General features: G+C 43.5%; 1 protein-coding gene across 1 annotated transcript in view; it reads right to left on the bottom strand.

Annotated features, from left to right (window-relative positions):
* LOC111982485 (fatty acyl-CoA reductase 1) overlaps positions 1 to 25,580 on the bottom strand; it is an 89,155-nt gene extending 63,575 nt beyond the window's left edge. Inside the window, 2 exon segments of the mRNA XM_070433915.1 lie at positions 232 to 500; positions 25,389 to 25,580. Coding sequence (XP_070290016.1) covers positions 232 to 459 — 228 coding nt within the window. The 5' untranslated portion in view covers positions 460 to 500; positions 25,389 to 25,580.
* Positions 25,581 to 26,846: the final 1,266 nt, after the last annotated feature.

Raw genomic sequence — 26,846 nt, 5'->3', positions numbered from 1 at the left:
ACTATACAGCCTAGTGTACTATACAGCCTAGTGTACTACAGCCTAGTGCACTATACAGCCTAGTGTACTACAGCCTAGTGTACTACAGTCTAGTGTACTACAGTCTAGTGTACTACAGCCTAGTGTACTACAGCCTAGTGTACTACAGCCTAGTGCACTACAGCCTAGTGTACTACAGCCTAGTGTACTACAGCCTAGTAGTGTACTAAAACTTTGAGTTGTGCCCCTCACCTTGCACTTCATCATGTCGCTGACCCGTTCCTGCATGGACTGTCCAGCCTTGGGCCTGACTAGGAGGTAGAGGGTTCGGACGTCTGGACAGGACCGCAGCAGTTTCTCCACCAGCACCTTGCCCATGAAGCCCGTGGCGCCAGTGATCAGCACGTTCTTTCCTGCGTAGTAGTCAGCGATAGATGCCATGCTGCCGTCTGCCCCTGCCTCTTCTTCTGTCTTTTCCATCTGTGTAGCTCGTCCCGGTTCCAGCCTTCACAAGGCAGCTCCTAGAGAAAAAGATAGAGGGGTGGTGGGAGAGAGAATGAGAGAGAGAGAGAAGAAACGATAGAGGACAATTAGCTGAGGCTGAGAGAAAATTAGAACCGCACTAAACTCTGTTCAGACTCAGAGTCTCTTTACATGAGCAAACACTCATTTCTCTTGACATAACCTACATTATATATTGTGTATGTATTAATGCTGAGTATTAGGTGACAGACCTGTAGAGAGAAGTAAAGCTGGGACTCACTGGGTGCTGGGAGTCACTTTGTTAATGACACGGTAAGTGGGGAGGACAAGAAGGTCACAGACACGCACAAGCATGTCTGTGATGTTATTGCGGATGTAGTGAAATTGTCACACCCTGATCTGTTTTTACCTGTCTTTGTGCTTGTCTCCAACACCCTCCAGATGTCGCCCACCTTCTCCATTATCCCCAGTGTATTTATACCTGTGTTCTATACCTGTGTTTGTCTGTTGCCAGTTTGTTTTGTTCGTCAAGCCTATCAGCGTTTTTCCCCTTGCACCTGTCTTTTTCTAGAAATGCTTGTGTTCCTAGCTCCAACAGTGCAGTAGTATCTAACAAAACATAAATCAAAAAGTAAAAGAATGGAATTAAGAAATATATAAATTTGAACGCAAAAAAAACGTTTTGGGCTAATAATGTAAGTAATAACACCAAAAAGAAATACTGCAAAGTTGCTTAGGAGCTAGAAGCAGAGCTGCCATGTCTATCAGCGATCATGAATATTCATAAGGCAAGCAATCACAGCCTATAGCTGTAGTTAAGGTAATGCATCATTATTACCCCATTCAGAAGAGTGTCAGCCAGCTTTGGTTATAAGATAGTTTCCAAGCCAGTACAAAGAGCATCATTAACGCCTCCCTTCTCAGGGCAGTCATCCAGAGAGCCAACTACATATCGAGGTCAGCAATAGAGCTCGCCAGCTTGTAGTCCCAAAAACTGAAATGAGTTAGCATTTTCTACCTCTAGTTCGTTCCGCCATTCCTATGTAGGAAATGAAAAGGGATAAACACCGAAAATAAGGTCTGAGGTTGAAATAGGTTTAGGAGATTCAGTCATTTTAGCAGATGCTCTTATCCAGAGCGACTTACAGTAGTCACTGCATACATGTTCATACTGATCCCCCACGGGAATCCAACCTACAACCCTGGCACTGCATGCTCTACCAAGTGAGCCACACGTTTTGTTCTATGAGATAACATCAGTCAGTCAACATGACCTTGATGAACTATGAAGACTTTATGTGCTTTGTGATTGTTTTTATTACATAAATGCTTCAGACTTAAATGTAAATGTAAATGTAAGAGGATCTCATAGAACAAAACGTATAAGATCTCTTAAGCCTGTGTTGACCACAGAACTTATTTTTGGAGTTTATCCAAACCCCTCCAAAACCTCCATTAATTTCCAATTTCCCCACAGGCTTTGGCCATCGAGCCATGGTGGAGTTAGTCTCCGTTAGTCCCTACAAAAAGACACCATTACTATTGCTCTCAATGCCCTCACGCCTTTACCAGCAGGAGATATGAGGTGAACAACATCGCAGCACGATACACACATCTGTGAATGCTGCAGGCTAGGGTGGGGTGTGTGTGTACACGGGTGGTTTTGGTCTGTTAGAGCAGCACCCTCATGGTGTGTTTGAGGAGTCTCATCTCACATTCTATGCCAAGCATAGCACATATCCACACACAATGCTGCGCTAGGGTGGATGAAAGTATGTTGAATTTCATATTTGACTTGGTGATGGTAAAATGGTATGGTTTAAAAGTGTATTATTGATATCATGAATCTGGCATCCTATTTATAGGGTTAATGGTTGTTACTTCTAAAGATCCAATTAACCATGGACTATTTTTTTATTTTATTTCACCTTTATTTAACCAGGTAGGCTAGTTGAGAACAAGTTCTCATTTGCAACTGCGACCTGGCCAAGATAAAGCAAAGCAGTTCGACACATACTGTACAACAACACAGAGTTACACATGGAATATACAAACATACAATCAATAATACAGTAGAAAAATCTATATACAGCATGTGCAAATGAGGTAGGATAAGAGAAGTAAGGCAATAAATATGCCATGGTGGCGAAGTAATTACAATATAGCAATTAAACACTGGAATGGTAGGGTGTGCAGAAGATGAATGTGCAAGTAGAGATACTGGGGTGCAAAGGAGCAAGATAAATAAATAAATACAGTATGGGGATGAGGTAGATTGGATGGGCTATTTACAGATGAGCTATGTACAGCTGCAGTGATCTGTGAGCTGCTCTGACAGCTGGTGCTTAAAGCTAGTGAGGGAGGTAAGAGTCTCCAGCTTCAGAGATTTTTGTAGTTCGTTCCAGTCATTGGCAGCAGAGAACTGGAAGGAGAGGCGGCCAAAGGAAGAATTGGCTTTGGGGGTGACCAGTGAGATATACCTGCTGGACCGCGTGCTACGGGTGGGTGCTGCTATGGTGACCAATGACAGTATACCTAGCTTCACGTTGAAATGATGGTGTCCTTTGGACAAATCAGATGTCAATGTAGCCTACATAAACCCAACCTTACACCAAATGTACTTTCAAATACAGCTTGCGTTAGAAAAGTTAGAGGAGTTACTTTCAACTATTCAATGTGACTCTATTCAACATATCACATGCCTCTACAAAGCGGATCATTTCCTGTCTTCCTGGCCTGGCCTCAGTCAACCAGCCTGCAAAACTGGTGTCCTATCAGCCTTATAAACGATGACCATCAAATACTGGCACAAAGATTGGTCAGTGTTTAGAGGGGCCAGCCAAACAACCATGATAAGTGTTCAAGCTAGAGAAGCCATATGCAGGTTCTCTGTATCCTTCTCCATCTTCTCTCCTGGTCTCTGGGCCACAGGTTCTCTGTATCCTTCTCCATCTTCTGTCCTGGTCTCTGGGCCACAGGTTCTCTGTATCCTTCTCCATCTTCTCTCCTGGTCTATGGTCCACAGGTTCTCTCTGTATCCTTCTCCATCTTCTCTCCTGGTCTCTGGGCCACAGGTTCTCTGTATCCTTCTCCATCTTCTCTCCTGGTCTCTGGGCCACAGGTTCTCTGTATCCTTCTCCATCTTCTCTCCTGGTCTCTGGCCACAGGTTCTCTGTATCCTTCTCCATCTTCTCTCCTGGTCTCTGGGCCACAGGTTCTCTGTATCCTTCTCCATCTTCTCTCCTGGTCTCTGGGCCACAGGTTCTCTGTATCCTTCTCCATCTTCTCTCCTGCTCTTGGGCCACAGGTTCTCTGTATCTTCTCCATCTTCTCTCCTGGTCTCTGGGCCACAGGTTCTCTGTATCCTTCTCCATCTTCTCTCCTGCACTCTGGGCCACAGGTTCTCTGTATCCTTCTCCATCTTCTCTCCTGGTCTCTGGGCCACAGGTTCTCTGTATCCTTCTTCGCATCTTTCTCTCCTGGTCTCTGGGCACAGGTTCTCTGTATCCTTCTCCATCTTCTCTCCTGGTCTCTGGGCCACAGGTTCTCTGTATCCTTCTCCATCTTCTCTCCTGTCTCTGGGCCACAGGTTTCCCTGTATCCTTCTCCATCTTCTCTCCTGGTCTCTGGGCCACAGGTTCTCTGTATCCTTCTCCATCTTCTCTCCTGCTCTCTGGGCCACAGGTTCCCAACAGTGTTAGCTGAAGGACTGGAACTACATCCCCCAAAGCAATGACCAAGATAACAGAGAAAATATAGAAAAACCTCCCTCCCTCCCTCAAACACACATCTCTGACCCTAACCTCTCTCTCCCACAGTGTGACTCTTTAAACACCCCTACAAAAGGGGGTCACGGTCAAGGTCCCTCCACTGATATCATGTCATTCCGGCTCTATGCTCCAGTAAATCGCGGAGATTCTTGGGAGACTAAAGGACCAGGGGGGAGGAGCTGGAGGTCACTATGGATTAGCTCCTCACAATGGATACACACACACACCAGCGGTCCAGCCAGGGCATTCCATCCAGGTCACAGCCTGCAGCCGCTCGCTCCTCTTCTCCCCATCAAGAAGTAGATTGGAGTGGGAGAGTGAAGGAGCTGATAGGATTAGAGGCACTAACACTCACACAGTATGGAACTATGGTTATCTATCATCTGTAGCCCACTATACTCTCTGTGACTGCTTACAGTAGTTTGGGTCTATAGGGAGAGACTGGCTCTCCTGCCTTCACTAAACGTCCGCTCAGCTATGGTATGTCCTTCACCAAGGAGATGGACACTGACACCTGCTGCAATAGAGTCCAAGTCTTAACACATAAGGCTGGGGGCAAAGGGGAGCTGTCAATCACAGACATGCAGCTTGGAGCAAGGGAAGGTGAGGTTGATCCTGGCTCAGGATWAATCCCCAAACCATTTATCTGGTCGATAATGTGTATGATCGAGACTTAGAGGACTCAGCCAAAGTAAGGCTCTAGAGATGTCAATCTGTATTAACTTGATCCAAACTGCTCTGTCACTAAATGACAATATCATCACATTCCCTGTTTTGTAACCCTAAAGAATAAGTCAACTACTTGTTTGCTGATAAGTACGGTGTCTTCTTGACAAAGTGCCATGTAGCCTCAGAAAGTCATTTAAAAGTTCCATAATGATGTTGTGAGACTTTTCTGCTACCAAAGTTACAACACAAATCCTCCTCCACTGCAGGATTTTCTAGTCAGGCATCCAGCTACTTGCTGTTTCAGCTAATTCCAGCCGTTTCCTTCGAGCGAGTGCTTTTCTGTGTTTTGCCTTGGCAGCTCCTCTCACCAGGAGGTCGGTGCCTGTTTTTGGAAGACAGCTGTTGGAGTCCCGGCGTTGCTCAGCGGTACTCTGCCACCGAGGGCCTTACAGCCTTTAAGCACATCAATCTGCCATTGGTCGGTCAGTAGAGTGGAGCCTTGTAAACCCAGACACACACACTACAGCCTCACTGGCTGCCCGCCATCTGAGAAATTAACACAGACCAAAGCCAGCTCAACAGAGAACAGAGAAAGAATCAGAAAGAGGAATACTGTGACTGTCGCCTTAATTATTGTCATTAGTCTACTAAGAACGGGCAGTGCCCAACATCACAAAAGAGAAGTCAGCAGCCTTTTTTACAAAAACAGCCACTCTCCCCGAGGAACCCGGGCCTTGGAGGCTGCTCAACCAAAGAGCACCACCCACAACAGTAAACACAGCCGCGCCGACCACCTGGGTTTCAGTCAGCAGCGGGCACCGGCTGCCAACAGCCCTAGCTCATCCAACAACCTGGCATTGTGCACTCCCTGGAACCCAGGCAGTACATAGGGGCCGTGCCCTACTTAGGAGCCCAACTATTCCACAGCCACAGACTGTCAGTCTGCCTGTCTGTCGTTGGCTAATGGGTCAAACACAGAGCTCTGTTTAGAGATTAAGATGGGTGACATTGATGATGAACGATGATTACTGTTTTCATGAGGCACAACGTTTACTGGGAAGGATGAGTAGGGTACAGCCTTGTGAATGAGGGCTTGCATTCGCAAAGCTACTTTCCTTCGTTTTGCAGGCCTACTGGTTTTGCCAAAAGAGGAAATGAGTTCTCTCTTTCTCTATCTTGCTATACTGTGCTCTTTGGCCTGAGGGGGTGGATGGTGGAGTAATATACTGGTCATTTGATTAAAGAAGTGATTAACATTTCAACAAATTACACCTTAAAGAAAAAAAGATGGATGAACCTAATCCTGTGGTTTAGCCTGAGTATGACTAGAGGGAAAATAAGCTACATGAGAACGCTAACAAGCAAACTAAGAAGCACAATGAGTTAGTTTTTAGCCCAGGACCCACATCAATTTGAAGATGGTGGAAATTCAGTGGACCGCTAACAGGTTAGACTGACATTCCCTGACAATCCACTGCTGGTCATTCACCATTCCCAGGAGACACAACAGTGTCAGTAACCCAGACACAACCCTCCACTGTTACTGAAGCTTCCATGTCTTGGGCCTTTCTCAATGATGCATCATCATTACATGTAACAGCAGCCTCTACTTCCTGCTATCTAGGTCATAATACTGTAAACAAACATCACTTTGAGGTCAAAACACAAAGCAATCCACAAAAGCCTTTCACCAATAAGTGACAGTCAAGGGCTCTCGTTGGAGATGACATATTATTTACCCCACAAAGATATTCTGTCAGGAGTTTTTCCTGCTTTGTTTTTTGTTGCCTTGCATGTGTGGGCGTTTAATTGCCAAAATAGTTCGATTTAATTGCATTAGCTGTGCAAAAAGCTTTAAGCTCTTTCTTTTATAAGCCTATATGTGATTATTTTAATGTAATAATCAATTTAATTTAGTAATTTCCTTTCTAGTTTTCCCTCCACTCTATAGATACACAGTAAACCTGGGCTATGGAGACGGTTGTTCGTTGATGATGTCACATTTCCAGTATGGTGCTTGGCCCATAGACTCACACTTTGCTGTTTCCACAAGCCTACTGTCAGATTCAGGTGTCCTCTATGGAACTCATGCACCGGTAGCTTGATTGTGTGTATATCATTACGTTATCTGTGATCTAAAGGATTCTGTAATTACACTACCCCTGACAGTGAGTGACAGAGGCTGGGTACATGGTGTCTATTTGCCTTTGGTACAGACCCAGACCTGGCCTCTGCTCACTGTACTGCATCACCCTGGTCTGGGTCAGACAGGCCAGGCACAGGATATCATGGTACCTTGGCACCAGTCCAAAGCCCCTATATGGTGAGTGACAGCTACCACAGCTTCCTTGCTTATTAGCCAATATGATCCAGGATATCTGTGTCCAATCTAAAGACAACCCGCCTAACGTGTGGGTATAACGTTTAGGGTTTAATCATGTTAAAATGGGGGGCGCTAGAGAGCGTGCTATGGAGTAGACGTGCTTTGCTAGAGCGCCGCTCTATTTTGAAACAAATTAGTATTTATCTTAACCTCTCACAACCTATAACTTCAAACAAATATGACAAAGGGAAAAGGCACCAAAAAAGGGGGCGCTAAACAAGATAATTTGAATGAGATAGACAACGAATCAATTTCAACGTCGCCGACCCACGAGGAGCTTCCAAGAGTTCCACACAGATCCTACTCAAAGTGACATACTGGCGGCCATAAACTCACTAAGCAAGAAGATGGACACAAGGTCGGCTGATATCTCAAAGAGTCTTGGGACTTTGGCCGAAACTGTGAAGGCAACTAAGGGAAGGGTGCATGAGGTTGAGCAGACGACAGTCGATCACGAGGCCAGGCTACAGGACATAGAGAAACAGTGCACAACGTTCAAAAATGACAACAAAACCCTGAAGGCCCGACTGGAAATGCTCGAGTCGCATTCAAGACGCCAGAACATCCGAATATGTGGGATCCAGGAGGAGACTGAGAAAGGAAAACCCGCTGAATTTGTCTCGGAGCTGATACTGGCATTGCTGGGGAGTGAACATTTCAAAACGGCCATCCTGATCGACCGCGCACACAGATCTCAGGCAACGGGGCCAAGGGCGGGCCACCAAGGCCATTCATTGTACGGCTGCACTATCCCCAGACCAGGGATCTCATCCTCAAGCTGGCTAGTCAACAGTTCCCCCTTAACTACAACGGAGCCCGGGTGTCTTTCTACCCAGATCTTACCTTGGAGGTGAGGAACCAACGGAAAGAGTATGAAGAGGTACGCAACAAATGCAGGTCGGCCAACATCCGATATGGATTCCTCTTCCCAGCCCGGTTTAAGGTGACAGTCGAGGGATCAACACGTACRTTTGACAACCCAAAAGAGGCCGATCTGTTCTTGACAAGCAAGCTCCCCGGCTGAGGATATAGAACGGCTAAATGGCAAAATACAGGCCAGGAACGTGTTTGAATTTCCGGCCTATGTCTTTTCGATCAAAAGATCAGAAATTGGGACTTATATGATAGGTGAGATGTTGTGGCTAATATAGCATTGTTTAGCATATCATGTTTTAGCGCCACTCACCCCCTAACGTGAGAGTTAAGTTAAGTGTTATTCAATATTAGTTTATATGCGGAGCATCTATAGACGACGATTAGTTCAAGCTGTATGTCTAGACACCCTAAGGACATGGGTGTCAAACTCTGGCCCGCGGGCCAAATTTGGCCCGCGGGTAATAATATTTGGCCCGCGAGACAATACCAATTACTACTAGAGCTGGCCCGCCGGTATTATACAGCGCATTCACCGCTAATACTACGAATCCCATAATGCTCTTGCTGTGTTTTTCGCGCGCCAATCAGGACAGGACCCAGAAACGCCCTCTCCTCTGTGAAGTAGTCATAGCAACATAGACGCTACAACTGTTCAGCGCGCTATCCCTTCCCAAAAATGGCGAAAAGAAGAGCAGAAAACAGGAGCTTTCTGGACAAGTGGAGGCAGAATATCTGTTTACATATGTAAAAGACAAACCTGTTTGTCTTGTTTGTGGAGTCAACGTGGCTGTAAGTAAGGAGTACAACATTAGACGACACTATGAAACGAAACACCATGACAAATACAAGGACCTGGACATGACTCAAAGGAGCCAGAAAGTAGAGGAGATGAAAATAAGTTTGTTTTCTTTGTGCACTTTTTCTTGCTGCAAGGCATGGGCTTGAATGGTTGATTGATTTATTATCATTTTATTTGTAAAATTATTAGCCAGTGGAAAAAGTTTATTTTGGTATTTAAATCAGAAGGCTGCAAATAGAAAAGAGGCATACGATTTTTATTTAAATTTTATTTATTTAATAAATGAATGCCATTRATGTGTTTTTTCATTTGAAATTCGATTTTGCATGTCTCCACTATTAAATTATATATTGTATGGTAATAAGCGATGCTTGTTCCATATTCAATGTTAAAGCAAAACTTGTTTGGGTCCATATTAAAAGGTTCATTTGTTCAATGTTGGCCCGCGACTTTGTTCAGGTTTTACATTTTGGCCCACTGGGTATTTGAGTTCGACACCCCTGCCTAAGGTTTGTGTGTTAGCCAAGGAGTGCTTCGTTTRGGGAAGTCACTCAGTAAAGGGACGGGAGGAGGGACGGGAGGGGGGATGGGGTCTGTGTTTTATGTTCACGTTTATTAATACAGGTGGCATGACAAGCTCCCGCACGGCGGGACGTTTTTCTTCTGGGTTTTGTATGACAGCAACAATTTGCTCTAAAGTAAGAAATGCCACATAGTGACAGAGCACAGAGTAGACCAGGTGGAATAAAGATAGTCAGCTGGAACTGTAATGGCTTAGGGCATGTCGTGAAACGAGCTAAGGTTTTTTCTCATCTTAAATCACTGGGTGCCGACATAGTGCTTCTTCAAGAAACTCATATTAAACGCTCCGCGCAGGCCAAGCTACGAGTCGGCTGGATCGGTCAGATATACCAGTCTAACTTTGATGCAAAAGCGAGAGGGGTAGCAATCCTGATAAGGAAAAACATTCCTTTTGTTTACTCATCCTCGATTTCAGATCCTAATGGTCGGTATATTATTGTGGCTGGTACGCTGAATTCGAAACCAAAAACCTTGGTCAATTTATATGGACCCAATTTCGATTATCCATTATTTTTTCAAAGGGTATTTAAGGCCATACCAAATATCTCGGATATAAGTGTTATTGTTGGAGGTGACTTTAACTGTACGTTAGATCCTCTTTTAGATAAACCGCTATCAAGGTCACTTCAACAATCAAATGCCAGTGTCTGTCTAAATACATTGATGACAAACCTTAACATTGTCGATATTTGGAGACTGACGCACCCAACAGACAGGGATTATTCTTTCTTTTCATCAGTTCATAAATCATATTCCAGAATTGACTATTTTTTGTTGGACTCCAAACTAATTTCAGCAGCTGAGTCGGTTACCTAAAAGAAAACCAGCCCCGTCGCGGACCAGGATGTCTTGCTCCCAGACAGGCTAAACAACTTTTTTTGCCCGCTTTGAGGACAATACAGTGCCACTGACACGGCCCCCTACCAAAACCTGCGGGCTCTCCTTCACTGCAGCCGAGGTGAGTTAAAAAACATTTAAACGTGTTAACCCTCGCAAGGCTGCAGGCCCAGACGGCATTCCCAGCCGCGTCCTCAGAGCATGCGCAGACCAGCTGGCTGGTGTGTTTACGGACATATTCAATCAATCCTTATCCCAGTCTGCTGTTCCCACATGCTTCAAGAGGGCCACCATTGTTCCTGTTCCCAAAAAAGCTAAGGTAACTGAGCTAAACGACTACCGCCCCGTAGCACTCACTTCCGTCATCATGAAGTGCTTTGAGAGACTATCAAGAGGACCATATCACCTCCACCCTACCGGACACCCTAGACCCACTCCAATTTGCTACCACCCAATAGGTCCACAGACGACGCAATCGCACCACACTGCACCACTGCCCTAACCCATACTGGACAAGAGGATACCCATGTGAGAAAATGCTGTTCATCGATTACAGCTCAGCATTTAACACCATAGTACCCTCCCAAACTCGTCATCAAGCTCGAGACCCTGGGTTCGACCCCGCCCTGTGCAAACTGGGTCCTGGACTTCCTGACGGGCCGCCCCCAGGTGGTGAGGTATAATAACATCTCCACCCCGCTGATCCTCAACACTGGGGCCCCACAAGGGTGCGTCTTTAGCCCTCTCCTGTACTCCCTGTTCACCCACGAACTGCGTGGCCATGCACGCCTCCAACTCACATCATCAAGTTTGCGGATGACACTACAGTGGTAGGCTTGATTTACCAACAACGAACGAGACGGCCTACAGGGAGGAGGTGAGGGCCCTCGGAGTGTGGTGTGAGGAAAATAACCCACACTCAACGTCAACAAAACAAAGGAGGATGATTGTGGACTTCAGGAAACAGCAGAGGGACACCCCCCATCCACATCGACGGTCATAGTGGAGAAGGTGGAAGTTTTAAGTTCCTCGGTGGTACACATCACGGGACAAACTGAATTGGTCCACCCACACAGACAGCGTTGTGAAGAAGGCCAGCAGCGCCTCTTCAACCTCAGGAGGCTGAAGAATTCGGCTTGTCACCAAAAGCACTCACAAACTTCTACAGATGCACAATCGAAGAGCATCCTGTCGGGCTGTATCACCGCCTGGTACGGCAACTGCTCCGCCCACAACCGTTAAGGCTCTCCAGAGGGTAGTGAGGTCTGCAGAACGCATCACCGGGGGCAAACTACCCTGCCTCCAGGACACCTACACCACCCGATGTCACAGGAAGCCATAAAGATCATCAAGGACAACAACCACCCAAGCCACTGCCTGTTCACCCCGCTATCATCAGAAGGCGAGGTCAGTACAGGTGCATCAAAGCAGGACCGAGAGACTGAAAAACAGCTTCTATCTCAAGGCCATCAGACTGTTAACAGCCACCACTAACATTTAGCGGCCGCTGCCAACATACTGACTCAACTCCAGCCACTTTAAAAATGGGAATTGATGGAAATTATGTAAAAATGTACCACTAGCCACTTTAAACAATGCCACTTAATATAATGTTTACATACCACATTACCCATCTCATATGTATATACTGACTCTATATCATCACTGCATCTTGCCATCTTTATGTAATACATGTACCACTAGCCACTTTAAACTATGCCACTTTATGTTACATAACCTACAGTACTCATCTCATAGTATATACCGTACTCTAAACCATCTACTGCATCTTGCCATGCCGTTCTGTTACCACCACCATTCATATATCTTAGTACATATTCTTTATCCCTACACTGTGTGTGTGATAAAGTAGTAGTTGTGGAATTGTTTAGGTTAGATTACTTTTGGTTATTACTGCATTTCGGATACTAGAAGCACAAGCATTTCGCTACACTCGCATTAACATCTGCTAACCATGTGTATGTGATAATAAAATTTGATTTGATTTGATTTGATTTGATCACCCCTATTCTAATTACGGACACTGCTCCTCTGTCGGTGTTTCAGCACATGGACAAATGTCGGACAGGTCGGCGACCGTGGCGCCTAACGAAAAACTATGTTGAAAGATGAGGCTTTTTGTCAGTATTTGAAGGAGCAGATTGCCTTTTTCCTCGGAACTAACGACACGGGGGATGTTGACGACTCCACCCTTTGGGAATCTCTAAAGGCTGTGATTAGAGGTTACATTATTTCTTATACATCAGAGAGGAAGAAACGTGCCAACACTAGGCTGAAAGAAATTGAAAGAGAGTTAGGGGAACAGGAGAACGTTTTTAGGGCGAATTCCTCGTATACAGTCCTTGAAAAGATCACAAAGTTAAAATATGAATACAATACCATCCTTTCGAAACGGGTGGGCTCTTTACTTGCTAGAACGCAACGAAGTTATTTTGAACTGGGGGACAAACCACATAAATTATTAGCAAGACAGCTAAGGCATGTACAGGCATCTAGAGCTATTCACAAAATAAAAGACAAGAAGGGTAAAATAGTAACAGATCCGCAGGATATTAATAAATGCTTTGCGCAGTTTTACTCAGAGCTATACCAATCAAAATGCGATACTACTGATCCACAAACTATGGAACGCTTTCTCGCTGAATGTGAACTTCCTAAACTAGACAGGGGGGCAGCTGCTGCACTCGATGCAGGGATAACTTTAGAGGAAATTAACACAGCGATAGCACAATTTCCAAACAGCAAGGGCCCTGGGCCCGATGGATATGTAATAGAATTCTATAAGAAGTACTGCGCCAGTCTAGCTCCACTTATGTTGCGAATGTTTAAACACTCCAAAGAAAATGCCAAACTCCCGCAAACACTGTATGAGGCTACAATAGCACTGATCTTGAAAAAATATAGGGATTCCATGGAGATGTCGTCGTATCGCCCCGTGTCGTTACTCCCCATAGAAAACAAGGTGTTGACAAAGATATTGGCAAAAAATATATTTCCGACATTATACACCCTGACCAGACAGGTTTTATCCCGGGCCGACATATATACTACAATTTGAGACGCCTTTTCAACGTAATGTATCATGATCATAAGGTTGAGGCAGTGGTAATAGCTCTTGATGCAGAGAAGGCGTTTGATCAGATTGAGTGGAAGTATATGATGTCGGTTCTGGAGCATTTCGGGTTTGGAAAGGAATTTATTAATTGGATAAGAATTATTTATGCACACCCAATGGCGTCCGTGGTAACCAATCAGGAAATGTCGCAGTCATTCCGCCTGTTCAAGGGGTGCCGACAGGGGTGCCCTATTTCGCCTGCTCTCTTCGCTATAGCCATGGAACCCCTTGCTACTCGCATTCGGGCATGTGCCGATATAGCTTCTGTTATTAAAATAAAAGACACACAGCACAAAATTTCCCTATATGCAGACGATGTTCTTTTGTTTTTGTCCAAGCCTAAAACTTCTATTCCCCCCTTACTTAACTTGATAAATACATTCGGCTCCTTCTCTGGCTACAAGATAAACTGGCAAAAAAGTGAGCTGATGCCAATATCACGGCCTGTGGATATGCAATTTCTGCAATCTACCCCGTTTAGAACAGTGAGGGACAAGTTCACAAGCCTTGGCATTGTAGTGACAAGAGACCTTGATCAGCTATTGAAAGCGAATTGGGACATGACAATATATCAGCTTAAACAAAAGATTGATTTTTGGAAAACTCTGCCTATTTCCTTGGTCGGTCGTATAAACGCTATTAAAATGGTTGTCCTACCCAGGTTTCTTTACCTCTTCCAATGTCTACCCAATTTCATACCACAAAGCTATTTGAAGAAACTGGATTCAATAGTAACTCCATTTTTATGGGATAACAAGGCAGCCATAATTTCAAAGAAGCATTTATGCAAGTACAAGATAGAGGGGGGCTTTGGCCTTCCTCACTTCAAACTGTATTATTGGGCTGCTAATCTGAACATTGTGTCTTTCTGGAGGGAAAGTTTACCTGCGATGAGACAGAAGGATATGCCTTCATGGCTTTTGATTGAGCAGGCCTCCTGTCAACGTTCCTCACTCCCTGCACTTGTTAATAGCCCATCATATGTGAAAAAAGACACTTATGACTCTAATCCAGTCATTTGTCATACGCTTAGGATCTGGAAACAGATTAGGGATTTTCTTAACATACCCACTGTTTACATAGACAGCCCAATTTGCCTGAATCATGCTTTCCACCCTGCATTGGATGATATGGTGTTTTCACAGTGGAGGGAGAAGGGGCTCACAACAATTGGTAATCTATACATAGATGGTCAGCTAGCTTCATTTCAACAATTACAGGGAAAGTTCAACATGCCAACAACACATTTTTTCAGATACCTCCAAATCAGGATTTTCTTAAGGACACATATCCCACAGTATGGCATGAAGCCAAATAGTCCTACATTAGATAGCTTGATCCTTGTCAACCCCCATTCAAAAGGGTCGGTCTCTAGACTGTATGATGTGCTACAGGCCCACATAGAGGTATCCACAGACACCATTAAAAGGGCTTGGGAACAAGAACTTGGTTCAGAAATCTCAGATGAGGACTGGGTAGAAGCTCTCAGGAATATAAACCACAGTTCAGTGAATGCCAGACACAACCTTGTACAGTTTAAGGTGATACACAGGTTACATTACTCAAAAGTAAAACTGCATAAAATATTCCCGGACACCTCACCACTGTGTGAGAGGTGCAAGCAGGAGGAGGGGACGTTGACCCACTTATTCTGGACATGCGGACCACTCTTGACATACAAATCATTCAAATCCAGACGGAAAATATTTACACAAGAAGCCACCTAATATCACACAGTCAAACTCTACAGTCATTTAGTAAAATCACCATTCTGCGATTCTCACCGTTACTGGGCTCTCATTTTTGATTACTTATCTAAGGCCTTTGATAGTTCTAGCCCCAGACCCAGTAATCGCTCTGTTTGGTACAGTTGAATAGTAATAATCAGGAAGGGAAAGCTGTCTCTCTTTGTACTCTATTAGCCAAAAGGCTCATATTGCAATTTTGGAAATTGGAGACTGTACCTACCTTTGAAATGTGGTTACGGGATTTAGGGAATGTAATACATATGGAAAAGATTCGATACAATACCTCCAATAGAAGTCCAATGTTTTACAAAATATGGCAGCCGATACTGGATAAATGGTCTAGTCCCACTTCATAACTGGGCTGACGATCTGCTGCTACTCTGTGCTGTACTCCACTCAATATTTATTTTTGACTTAACTACACTGCTTGTAATGACTATATGCTGTCTTCTTATACATGTACCATCTAATAGGATTTTGTTTTATTTTGTGTGTGTGAGTTAACTTTTGTTTTGTCCTCTAAATTGGCCATCCCATTCAACAGTACAATGAATGTCATTGTTTGTATTGCTGTCTTTTTTATTTCATTTTTATTGGAAAATAAACATATTTTTTATATAAAAAATATAAAAAATCATGTTAAAATATTGAATATGACAGTAATAATATATCATACATACAGTAAAATACAAGCCTATATGTTCACGTATTTCAGTAATGGACACATCCACCCAATCGCATGACATTTTGAAAGCCACACAGACCAAAATGATGTGATCCCATGAAAACACACACACGCACTGGTAGTCCTGTCCACACACACTCTGGTAGTCCTGTTCACACACACACACAGGTAGTCCTGTTAACACACACACACAAGTAAAATGTCCGTGACATAAAAAAAACACAAAACCCCTGCATGCCTTTTACAGGCATTACATAATTAAACCATGCTACAGCAAACACAGGAATAGTCTTGGTCCTACATCACATCAGGAAGTGGGGAGTCACTAGTAGAACATCCTGCTGTGTATAATAACTAGTTGGAGCAGTCATTACCAAGGTGTTGGCAGCCCAGTCCCACCTGTCCCTAGGCTGCCACACAGAGACAAGGTGCTGATGGGAACAGGCCCTAATTCACACCAAAGACTCATTACTAAGATGGTGAACAGTTAGCATGTCAGGCTAACAGGGGGCTGCTTAGTTAGAACCCATTCATCACAGGCTGGGACTGTGGGCCAGTGACTCAATCCCCTAATGTGGAAAAAGGGATATCGTTGCAGCCATAACCACCGACTTCTCAATGTTTCCTGCATCACTGCAGGAGCTTCAAATCAAGTGCTTTTAGATCTGGGATGACTGATCAATAATTCACTTATTCCATTTCTCCCTGTCAACTGATGCCTATATGATAGATTTCTACTATTGACATGAAGGACGCATGAAAGTGAAGTCTATTTCCAGCCTTGACTTGAGTGACAGGCCCCGAGTAATCATGAGACCAGACTGAAGTCAGGAGTCGTGACCCAGGCAGACTGATTAGTTTAATCAAGCATTGAGTGGAGAGTCGCGTTACAGTGAACAGGAGATGGAGGGACATGGACATGTGCACAACAACACATCAACGTACTACTACACACTAAATGATGGAGGGGCCTTGATCGCTGCCAGCACGGTCTATAATGAACGAACATTGGGTGTCATTGACAAGCTGTCTGTATTCCATCTATTGGTCTTACATTGTGACTATAGGCCATGATAAGACCAGGAGTTTTTAATGTTCAAGTCACCAGGTACCTAATAGGTAAGATGGAAATAGAGGGTTGAAAGTAAGAACCGGGAGTTTTTCCTGACCACAATCCTAGTCCAGAAGAAAACTCTTAGCTCAAGTTGGGAGGCTTCAGATGGTAAAAAGCAGGAAGGGGGTTAGGCTAGATCAGGGATGGTCAACTCCAGTCCTTGGGGCCGGAGAGGTTTCACACTTTTACCCCATCCCTAGAAAACACAGCTCTTTAAACAAATTGCATTCTAAACTGAAAACCATGATTAGTTGATTTTTGTAGTCAGGTGTGTTAGCTGGGGCGAAAGTGTGACACCAATCAGGCCCCCGAGGACTGGATTTGCCCATCCCTGGGCTAGATTAAGACGCGGGAAAATGATATACCACTCCCAGGCAGATTACAGTATTTGTGAGGGTAAGACATTCGTGAGACATTCAGGTGAGGGTAAGACATTCGTGAGACATTCAGGTGAGGGTAAGACATTCTTGAGACATTCAGGTGAGGGTAAGACATTCTTGAGACATTCAGGTGAGGGTAAGACATTCTTGAGACATTCAGGTGAGGGTAAGACATTCTTGAAACATCCCAGGTGAAGTAGACATTCAGGTGAGGGTAAGACATTCTTTGAGACATTCATGGTGAGAGTAAGACATTCTTAGACATCCAGGTGAGAGTAAGACATTTCTTGGACATTCACGGTTTTGAGGGTAAACATTCTTGAACATTCCAGGTGAGAAGTAAACCATTCTTGAGACATCAGTTGAGAGTAAGACATTCGTTGAGACATCAGGTGAGGGATAAGACATCAGACATTCAGGTGAGGGTAAGACATTCTTGAGACATGGCAGAGGTAAGAATCTTGATTCAGTGAGAGTAAGACATTCTTGAGACATCCAGGTGAGGAGTGAAGGACATTCTTGAAACATCCAGGTGAGGAGTAAGACATTCTTGAGACATTCCAGGTGAGAGTAAGCATTCTTGAGGACATTCAGGTGAGAGTAAGGACATTTGCAGGCATAGTGCAGGTTAAGACTTCTTTGAGAGCATTCAGTGAGAGTAAGACATTCTGAGCATTGAGGTGAGGTAAGACATTCTTGAGACATCCAGGTGAGAGAGAACGAATCAAGACAATTTGACTCTAGTGTAGAACTGGCCAGTGAGGAGTAAGACATTCTTGAAACATCCAGGTGAGAGTAAGACATTCAGGGAGGGTATAAGACATTCTTGGAGACATCACAGTTGAGAGTAAGACATTCTTGAGACACCAGGTGAGAGTAAGAAATTCGGACATTCTTGGTTAAGCACGAGACTCCAGGTGAGAGTTAGACATTCTTTGAGACATCCAGTTGAGAGTAAGAGCATTCTTGAGACATTTCAGGTGAGAGTAAGACATTCAGGGTGAGGGTAAGACATTCTTGAGACATCCAGGTGAGAGTAAGACATTCTTGAGACATCCAGGGTGAGAGTAAGACATTCTTGAGACATTCAGGTGAGAGTAAGACATTATTGAAACATTCACAAGGATGTCAAACCCTTGCGTGTGTCGTCACATGGACTATTTGCTCTATCATTACCGTATAGAGAAGCTGTTAGCCTATAGCATACTGGGCTATATAGCCATCATTTGGATAACATCACTGCCGACATTTAAACAGTTCTCATAACTCAGACACACACACACACACACACACACACACACACCACACACACACACACACACAGCACACCACACACACCACCACACACCCACACAACACACACACACACACACACCACACACCCTCACCACACACACACACACACACACACATATTGGCCTCCTGGTCTCCATTCCCTCTCTTAACCCATTTAACCCAGTCTAGAGATGGAAAATCACTACCTCTTCTCAATGATGCTTTATGATATTCTGTAAACAGAATACCCGTGTTCTTTCCCAGTTCCCACAACACGGCTCTGGTCTGAAACAGCCAACAGGTCCACAGACATCATAGGGAGGCAGCTAGTGTTGAATTTATATCCCTGCTTTGAGGCGTAAATGTTCCATCAAATGAACTGTTAACAGTGTGTCAGGCAGCTGGGCAGCCCCCCGCCCCCGTCTCCCCTTCCCATCCAAAGGCCATTCATCCTTGGGGTCTGACAGGTCCCCTCCTTGATCCCTTGCCTCCCCTGCTCATAAATACAGGGACTGGGTACAATGGCCTTTAGTCCTGACACAGCGGAATCTGGGTCTCCCATGAGGGATGTGGGTCAGGTGCAAGAACAGCGTTTGCTTCCTTCCTCTTTCCTCTGCCTCAGTTGTTCTCCTCCTTTCTTCTTGGTATTTTCCTCTGCTTCTTTTCTCTTCTATTGTCTATTTCTCTTGCTCTAATGCTATTTAATGATCCTTCCTTCATTCTTTTGAACTCATGACAAAACGTTTCCTTATAAGAGGGTCTTCAGACTTATAAGACTTTTCACAAAAAATACCCATGTCTTCTGTATACTGCAATGTAAGCTTGCGAACTTGGTGTCAGTAAACGCCGGAAAAAAAGCGTAATGAAATTATTGCCAGCAGAGCTGGTTAGGCTGTTTTGATGTTATCCAGAGGTAAACAAATCATCAGTCAAGTGTGCACTCTGAACACTCCGAGAGCGAAACGAGATGGGTGGGGTTAAAGCTTAAGAAGGTGTGAACGATGCTGAGTGGGTGTAGACAAAGAAGAGCTCTTCCCTACATACCAAAACATTCAAAGGCCATTTTCTCAAAAGTGAGTTTACAAGTTTATCAACTTTCAAAGCAGAATTACTTTCCCGTAGTTCCTAAAAAATGCAGTGTATGATATACCATTTTGTAGCTCTGAGTCTCTACTTTTATCAAATGTAAAAAACACAATTTCAAATTTTGCTACATAAGACCGAATCCAGGTGGTGAGTCACATATAAAGTCTAGTCCGGCAGGCCTGGGCAACTCCAGGCCTCAGGGGCCTGATTGGTGTCACAGTTTTGGCAACTCATGGCAACTCATGGCTGGGTTTCCCTTGGTAATCCATTATCACCTGCAAGCCCTGCCACATACGACGAGCGTCGGAGCCGGTGTAATAGGATTCCACCTTCCTCCTATATTGTTCTTTTGCAAATATAATAGGAAGGATACTGTATAGCGTTACTGTACTTTTATATACCTATGGGTGGGGTAATCATTCATTTTTTATATGCTAACGTTACTTGGTCATTAAGCATGTTGTTAGTTAGCTAGCTAGCAGGAGTTAGCTGTGTATTGTCAGCTAATTTCATGTGTACGGACGAGAAAATTAACTCTTTAATTGTAGGGCTGGGAATTGCCAGGGACCTCACGATACAATTTTATCATGATGCTTAGGTGCCGATACGATATGTATTGCGATTCTTTCGATTCTCACAATTCTATATGTATTGCGATTCAATAACGGGATTTTATTGCAACTACGTGTTTCCAACATATTGCTCACCATATGTCTGCTGCAGAGGGACAAGAGAGAGACATGAGAAAACCAATTGGCTCCCTATTTTAAAAGAAGATAGAGAGAAAGCTATGAAGGAAAAATATTGGAGTTTTGGTGCAGGTACAACGATATGATACATCGTAAAAAATGATCTGCACATGATTTGGTTGCATTATTCAATATTGTAATATGTTTTAGTAGAAAAGTTGCTTGGATTATTAAATCATTTTTGCTTAACTTATTGGCTACTTTGATATTTACGGTCAATTTGAACTGCGGACCAAGAATGCATGTAGTGTGAATTAAAAAGTACAAATCTCTTTGGCCACTCCGTTCCTCAGACTCTCCTTCAGCTCTCGTAGTGGGAATAGTGCCATATTTAACAGAGTGTGTGTTTAGTGTTACTCACATCCTGCTGTGCCAACTCTCTCCATGACAGGATTAGCATCTCCACTGGCACCGAGCACACAAATCTCACAAAACCAAATCAGCCAGTTAAATAGATTACATGGTCACACTAATTATGGGACTGTATTGGAACAGAAGCAAAGTTGAAGTCATGGTATCACAGATATGCCTTGAATAAGTTAACTAAAGCAGTAATAAACATCCTACAAAGCAAGTGGCCTAAATTGTTTCCTTTCCCATTGCTTCAGTCTAATGTGTTTGTATTGACTTAGGGTCAGGCGCACCATCATGTCCCATTAACATGGCTCCTGTGCCTGACCTCTTCAACCCATCACAGGAAACACATTAGACTACACTTCTCCTTCCCTATGCATTTCCCTACATGATTCATTCACTTCATAGACAATCCCAACAGCATGCAGGTCCTTGCATTCAACATATGAGACTGTTAAAGTTTGAGGTCTACCTTTTCTTCAGCAATTTTTTAGTGGAGTCATTAAAAGTAGCAATCAGCAGTTAAAATAACAACAAAGCGTCTCCCCACCACTGTGTGGGTAAAAAGCAGGGGGATAGGGCTGGAGCAATGGATTTAAGGACTGACCATCCATGTTTGAAACATGTTTTTTAAGATATACAGTGTTTGTTTATATTTACTTTGTTTACAAACATTGGAGTAAAAAAAGCTCATATTTTGAATTCTGATGGGATACGACAGTTGACTAAGCTCAATGGATACATATCATTCATGTAAAACTCCAAAAATGGATGTAGCAACTTCTGACTGCTCCTTTAAGTATCTGTTTGAGGAGGTTATTTACTGTAACATAGTTGAGGAGTTCATGCAGTGGAATATCTCTGATTCTCAACAGGTGTGTTTTTCTTTTTCCCCTTAGGTCCAGGGCACCTACAGCACAACCTACAGTTACAGCGCGCCACATCACATGAGCTTTATGCAACAAAACTCACCCCAAATATCCATCCACCCACAAGCATCCTGATGTGTTTGCATAACACAAAGCCTCTTTGACAAAAAACCCTGCAGGTCTCCAAACTAACCATACTGGTTTTGACAGATTCAGACCTGCTCTACACGTAGATGCTTCTAGAAGTGCTTTTGAGGCTGTTGCACAACTCTTCCACCCCAAACGTGTACTTCCAGAAATGAACACGAGTTGAAAGGAGGACAGGACCACCCATGATACATCTGTGATGTGCATGCCACCCTGTTCTCTGCGGGCAATGGGCAAGAGCATGGTGGCAAAGCGCGCCAGGAGAATAAAACACACTTTGGCACCGAGAAAGAAAGCACAGCGGCTGTTTAGAGGAGAGGGGGGAGTGAGAGAGCAAGAGAAAAAGAGAGAGGGAGATAAAGTGAGTAAGAGAGACTAAGCTGTCTGATTCTGCTGTTATGATGTGGCCCTTTCTGGGTGTAGATCGTGGCTTCCCCCTCTCCCACTCTCTCCTACACTCAGGTTCTGTTATCTCAGGTCGTAAATTCCTGGCGGAGACTCTCTCCCCCATTTCATGCAGAAAGAGAGACAACAGAGTGAACAAAGGATTTCACGTGGCCGAACTCCTAAATCTCCAAAATGGGAAAATTAAACTACATGTCCACTTGTGAGAATGTGGGAAGGGTCCGTGGATACTTAAGGGACAGTTATGTTGAGTGTGTTTCATTTGGTGACCTCATGAAGGACAGGAAACACACATAACTATATCTCTGAATGTGTACATTTCTCAACTATGGTATTTGCATCTAACTGTTGTATAAAATTAAGGAGTATAGATTCAACTATTTGTGAAATGATGTAATGTGATGTTAAACCTTTAATTTGAGAGAATTGTATTCCCTGTAAAGTTTAACTAGTCAGCGGCCACACCCCCTGAGCACAGACATAATCAGGCATCATAGAACCGCCCTCTACTAATGTTACAAATAAAAGCCCCTCCTAAGAAAATTATTTTCAGACTAAGCAAACCCACAACGAGAGCTGCGATTGCGAAGAGTTAAGTACCAAAACTAGAAAACGATACCACGTGGAGCATTGGCTACACGGCCGGAAATGGTTAAACTCTGAGACTATCGATCCCTACAGAATAAGAGCAAATCTTAGATACTAATTACTAGTCTGCAGCTAGAAATTATGTAAACCTGGGATGCGAAAACCGACAACCGTCGAAACATCTATCCTAAGAATAATGGACGCCTGACATATCCATTACAACAGACACTATCAGGAGCCACCGATAGACCTACAACCACTCTCTGATGAACTGACTCTCCAGCAGACAGACTGACGATTCCAACAGAGAAGATCACAATGACATGTGGGAGTAAATATATTGATGAGTGCGTGTTCATGTGCAAAGGATTATCATTTCAATTAATATAATTATCAACTGTGTGTAGTGATCCCTTTTGTCTTTCCCGCTCCTTTCTCAGTCCACACCCCCTTCTCTGCATTTCTGTGATTATTTAGTTAGTTAGTAAATAAATGATTGAGCCAATTGGTGTATGGATGGTTTATAGTAAAGGCTGGGTTTGTGCAGATAAGCAACAATTTACGACGTTCAGATGAGACTGACTTGAGGTAAAGAATAATTAATTAATAGAAGACTAATTGATCAGATATTAAAATAAAAATTATATATTTGTAATCTGAAGATTTTCCGTGGTGCCCCGACTTCCTAGTTAATTCAATTTACATGATTAGTTTAATCACGTAATAATAATTACAGAGAATTGATTTGATAAAATAACAGTATATAACAATAACACCTTTAATGATGCCAAAGACACGACACTGCCTTTCCACACTAAGAAATAAGAGAGGGAGAGGCAGGAGAGCGAGAGGAGAGGAGAGAGTGAGACGGAGGAGAAGCATGGCTCAGAGACAGTAAAGAAGAGAGAAAGAGAGAGTGCAGTGAGCACAAAGGAATGGAGAGGGTATGCCCCTGGAAATTGAGGGTGTAATTTAGACTTCCTTAATGCTCAGTCAAGAGGGTCAACGGTCATCTCTAGCGTAATGTTCTCAGTAAATTGCATTACTACATACCTTACTGGAATGAGTGTACAAGAATGTAGCGCTGCTTTTACATGGACTTTTATGAGGGGAATGAAGTGTCAATGTGTACTCTGTCAGGTTGCTACACCATGCACAAACTCATACACATAACTACTTGGCTGTGAACAAGAGCAGATCATCACTGAGGTCTCCCAACAGAACAAAAAGTAAATATAGGCCAGTGCCAGTCTCTGAGGATAATTCAACCTATCTGTGACATCTACGTTTATTAACCACCGCAAGACATTACCTTCCTATGTTTTCGTTCTTTTTTAAACTGATGACAAGTGACATAATGTGACAAGCTATTTCTCACACCACATACCTCCGGACCCCAACACCTGGCTCAAAGCGCACTGACATATTTGGTGCTTGCAGAGGTCAATTTGGCCCTCACTCTCCTTCTCCTCGCCTCTGCAGGGTTGTATAAGGTCAACAGGGATTCTCACACATTCAAAAGTTAGGAGCCCATCAAGGTGCAAATATAGGCTTAAGGTCAGGGGTCAGCCACCTCAGATATGTTGTAAAGGACTATATGAACTCAAATTCAAATCTGACGACTGAAAGTCCCACATAATACAGTGGTGGATGCTAGCTAATTCTAATGGCCAATGATAGCAAAATAAACATTGTCATAATGCGATATCCAACATTATCTACAACATTATCTCCTGTTAATTTTGGAGGCATTTTAATTTGGGAATAAATTCTTAGGCAGTTGCACAACATAGATAATAATACTGTCAAAACACCTCTCTCCCCCCCAATAATTTATTAACCTTGTTGCACAAAATAGAGAACGCGTGCTTCACTTTCAGCGCGCAGAGAGCAGTCGCGGATTACTCAATAAATGAGCGCCAACGCTGATTCCCCATGAGAAAGCGATGCACAATAAACCAATATGACAGTTCCATCTGAGTCATTTTACCGGCTTTTATACCGGCTCCTTTTATTCAGCAGCATTTATCTAGCCGAGTTATTCAGTTATTTTGGGCTATTGCAAGCTAGTCTATGTGTGCCTACAAGGAACAATATTTACGCACGCAGACATATTTGGAGGATTTACAAAAAGAGACCTCCCTCACCTTCCAGAAAGCTATATGCTGTAGAGACTGTTCTGGATTGACTTGCCGCTGGTAGATCCGGCACTGTAGCTCGCGCGCACTCACTCATGTTAAGAAATTAATGAAAGCGATCACAGTATGGCTAGGCTAAATTAAATGTGCATCCTAACAAGCTAATGTGCATGTTTTTAAACAAACCGAAGGCGTCAAATGGGCACGCTTTCTACATTCCCATCCCAGACAAATCTGACTGGGGAATGGAGAGAGTCCTTCACTCCAGCGCCTTCTTATCCAATTACACCAAAACGGGATTTGAAGAATTGGAAAAACGAGTCAAATCAATCTTACCTTGGATAGGATATCCTTGTATGTATGTTTTGGCTGTAGGTTTGCGACCCAGAACCGAAACATGCACCTCTCAACTGGGGAATGCAGATATTGCTGCCTGCTCCTACGAACAGTCTCGTTGTGGAATACTTTCACTGTCATAGACCGCGCCAGCCGGCCACTCTCATGTCTCCCCACGGAATACAGAGGAGGAGCGTGGTTATTGATGATATGGGATGAGAGAAACMGGAGGGCGTGTTCCAGACAGACAGAGACACACCTTTTCTCAGTTATGGAAATCGTTGTTTTCTTTTATTTTGGTTCACCTGAGACGGCCCCTTTCCTGRTGCCRTCCTTAGTTTKTTTGATGATGGTCAGCAACAAAAGAGAGGCTTTAACAGAGGCCACTGTATAACCAAACACATTGGTTGTGAACTGAATTMTATGGATATTGGACACAGGTAACAAACAACCAACCACAGGTGATAGGTTTTCTTCTGMAAGTACCAGCCCACATCTAACACTCACCACTGTATTGTAGTGTGCACCAGTTGAGTGGTCCCATGAATACCTTATTGTTCATTCAGAAGGAAGCTCACACATCTCCATCAGGTCAAGACATGTTCKATCAATTACTGAATGGACACTTTATGATAGAATATGATAAATTGTCATTTAGTACTTAAATGTGCTACACACAGGATTTATTTTTCCTTTTGCATTGTAATTTCACAAAATGTTCATAATATATCTGCAGTATTAGTGGAATGATAGTGTTTCACAGTGTTGTGATTGGCTGTGATATTTTCCTACTGATTTCTCCTGCCAAAGCAGCATCTGTTGTCAAAATGGGAAAGCTGTTCTGACTTTGGGGCTGTGTTATCTAGTGGAAATAGTTCTGTCATTTCTTGGTTGCTAAAATTTTACACTGTTCGCTCAATTTCAGTTTATGTGAGAAAGCAAGCGCTTAATAGTGTAGGGAATCATTGTACTATCGAAATCGCTGTGAAATATSTTGCAATTCACCTAGCATTAGGCTGCATTCAAAACAAATGCCAAAAATCGAACAAATCCTATGTGTATCACCTTTAAGGTTGCCAAGGAGCAAGCCTCCATCCATCTGACTCCACCCATCCCAAGAGGGACTTTCATTCATTGTAGGGCAGTGATTTGAATCACCATTCAGGGCAGGGCAGGGATTTGAACCACCATTCAGGGCAGGGCAGTGATTTGCTCTATAAAAAGAAAGTTATGATCACATGAGTTGAGAGCTGTGTACTGTACATATGTTTGGTGATCATATGTGTACAGTAGGCTATATCACCTTAACTATTCACATGGAAAGTCTGCCTAAGGCCATTCTCTCTGTTTTTCAATTACAAGATTTTATCCCTAAAATAGCAATGGAGTAAAAAGATGAGAAGAGGTAAGAAAGACAGAAGGTCTCTCTCTCAGGACCTAAACTTAAATAACTATTCA

Source organism: Salvelinus sp. IW2-2015, linkage group LG3 (assembly GCF_002910315.2).
Source record: "Salvelinus sp. IW2-2015 linkage group LG3, ASM291031v2, whole genome shotgun sequence".
Lineage (NCBI taxonomy): Eukaryota > Metazoa > Chordata > Actinopteri > Salmoniformes > Salmonidae > Salvelinus > Salvelinus sp. IW2-2015.
Note: the sequence above shows the minus strand (reverse complement) of the source record. Positions and strands in the feature narration are given on the sequence as shown.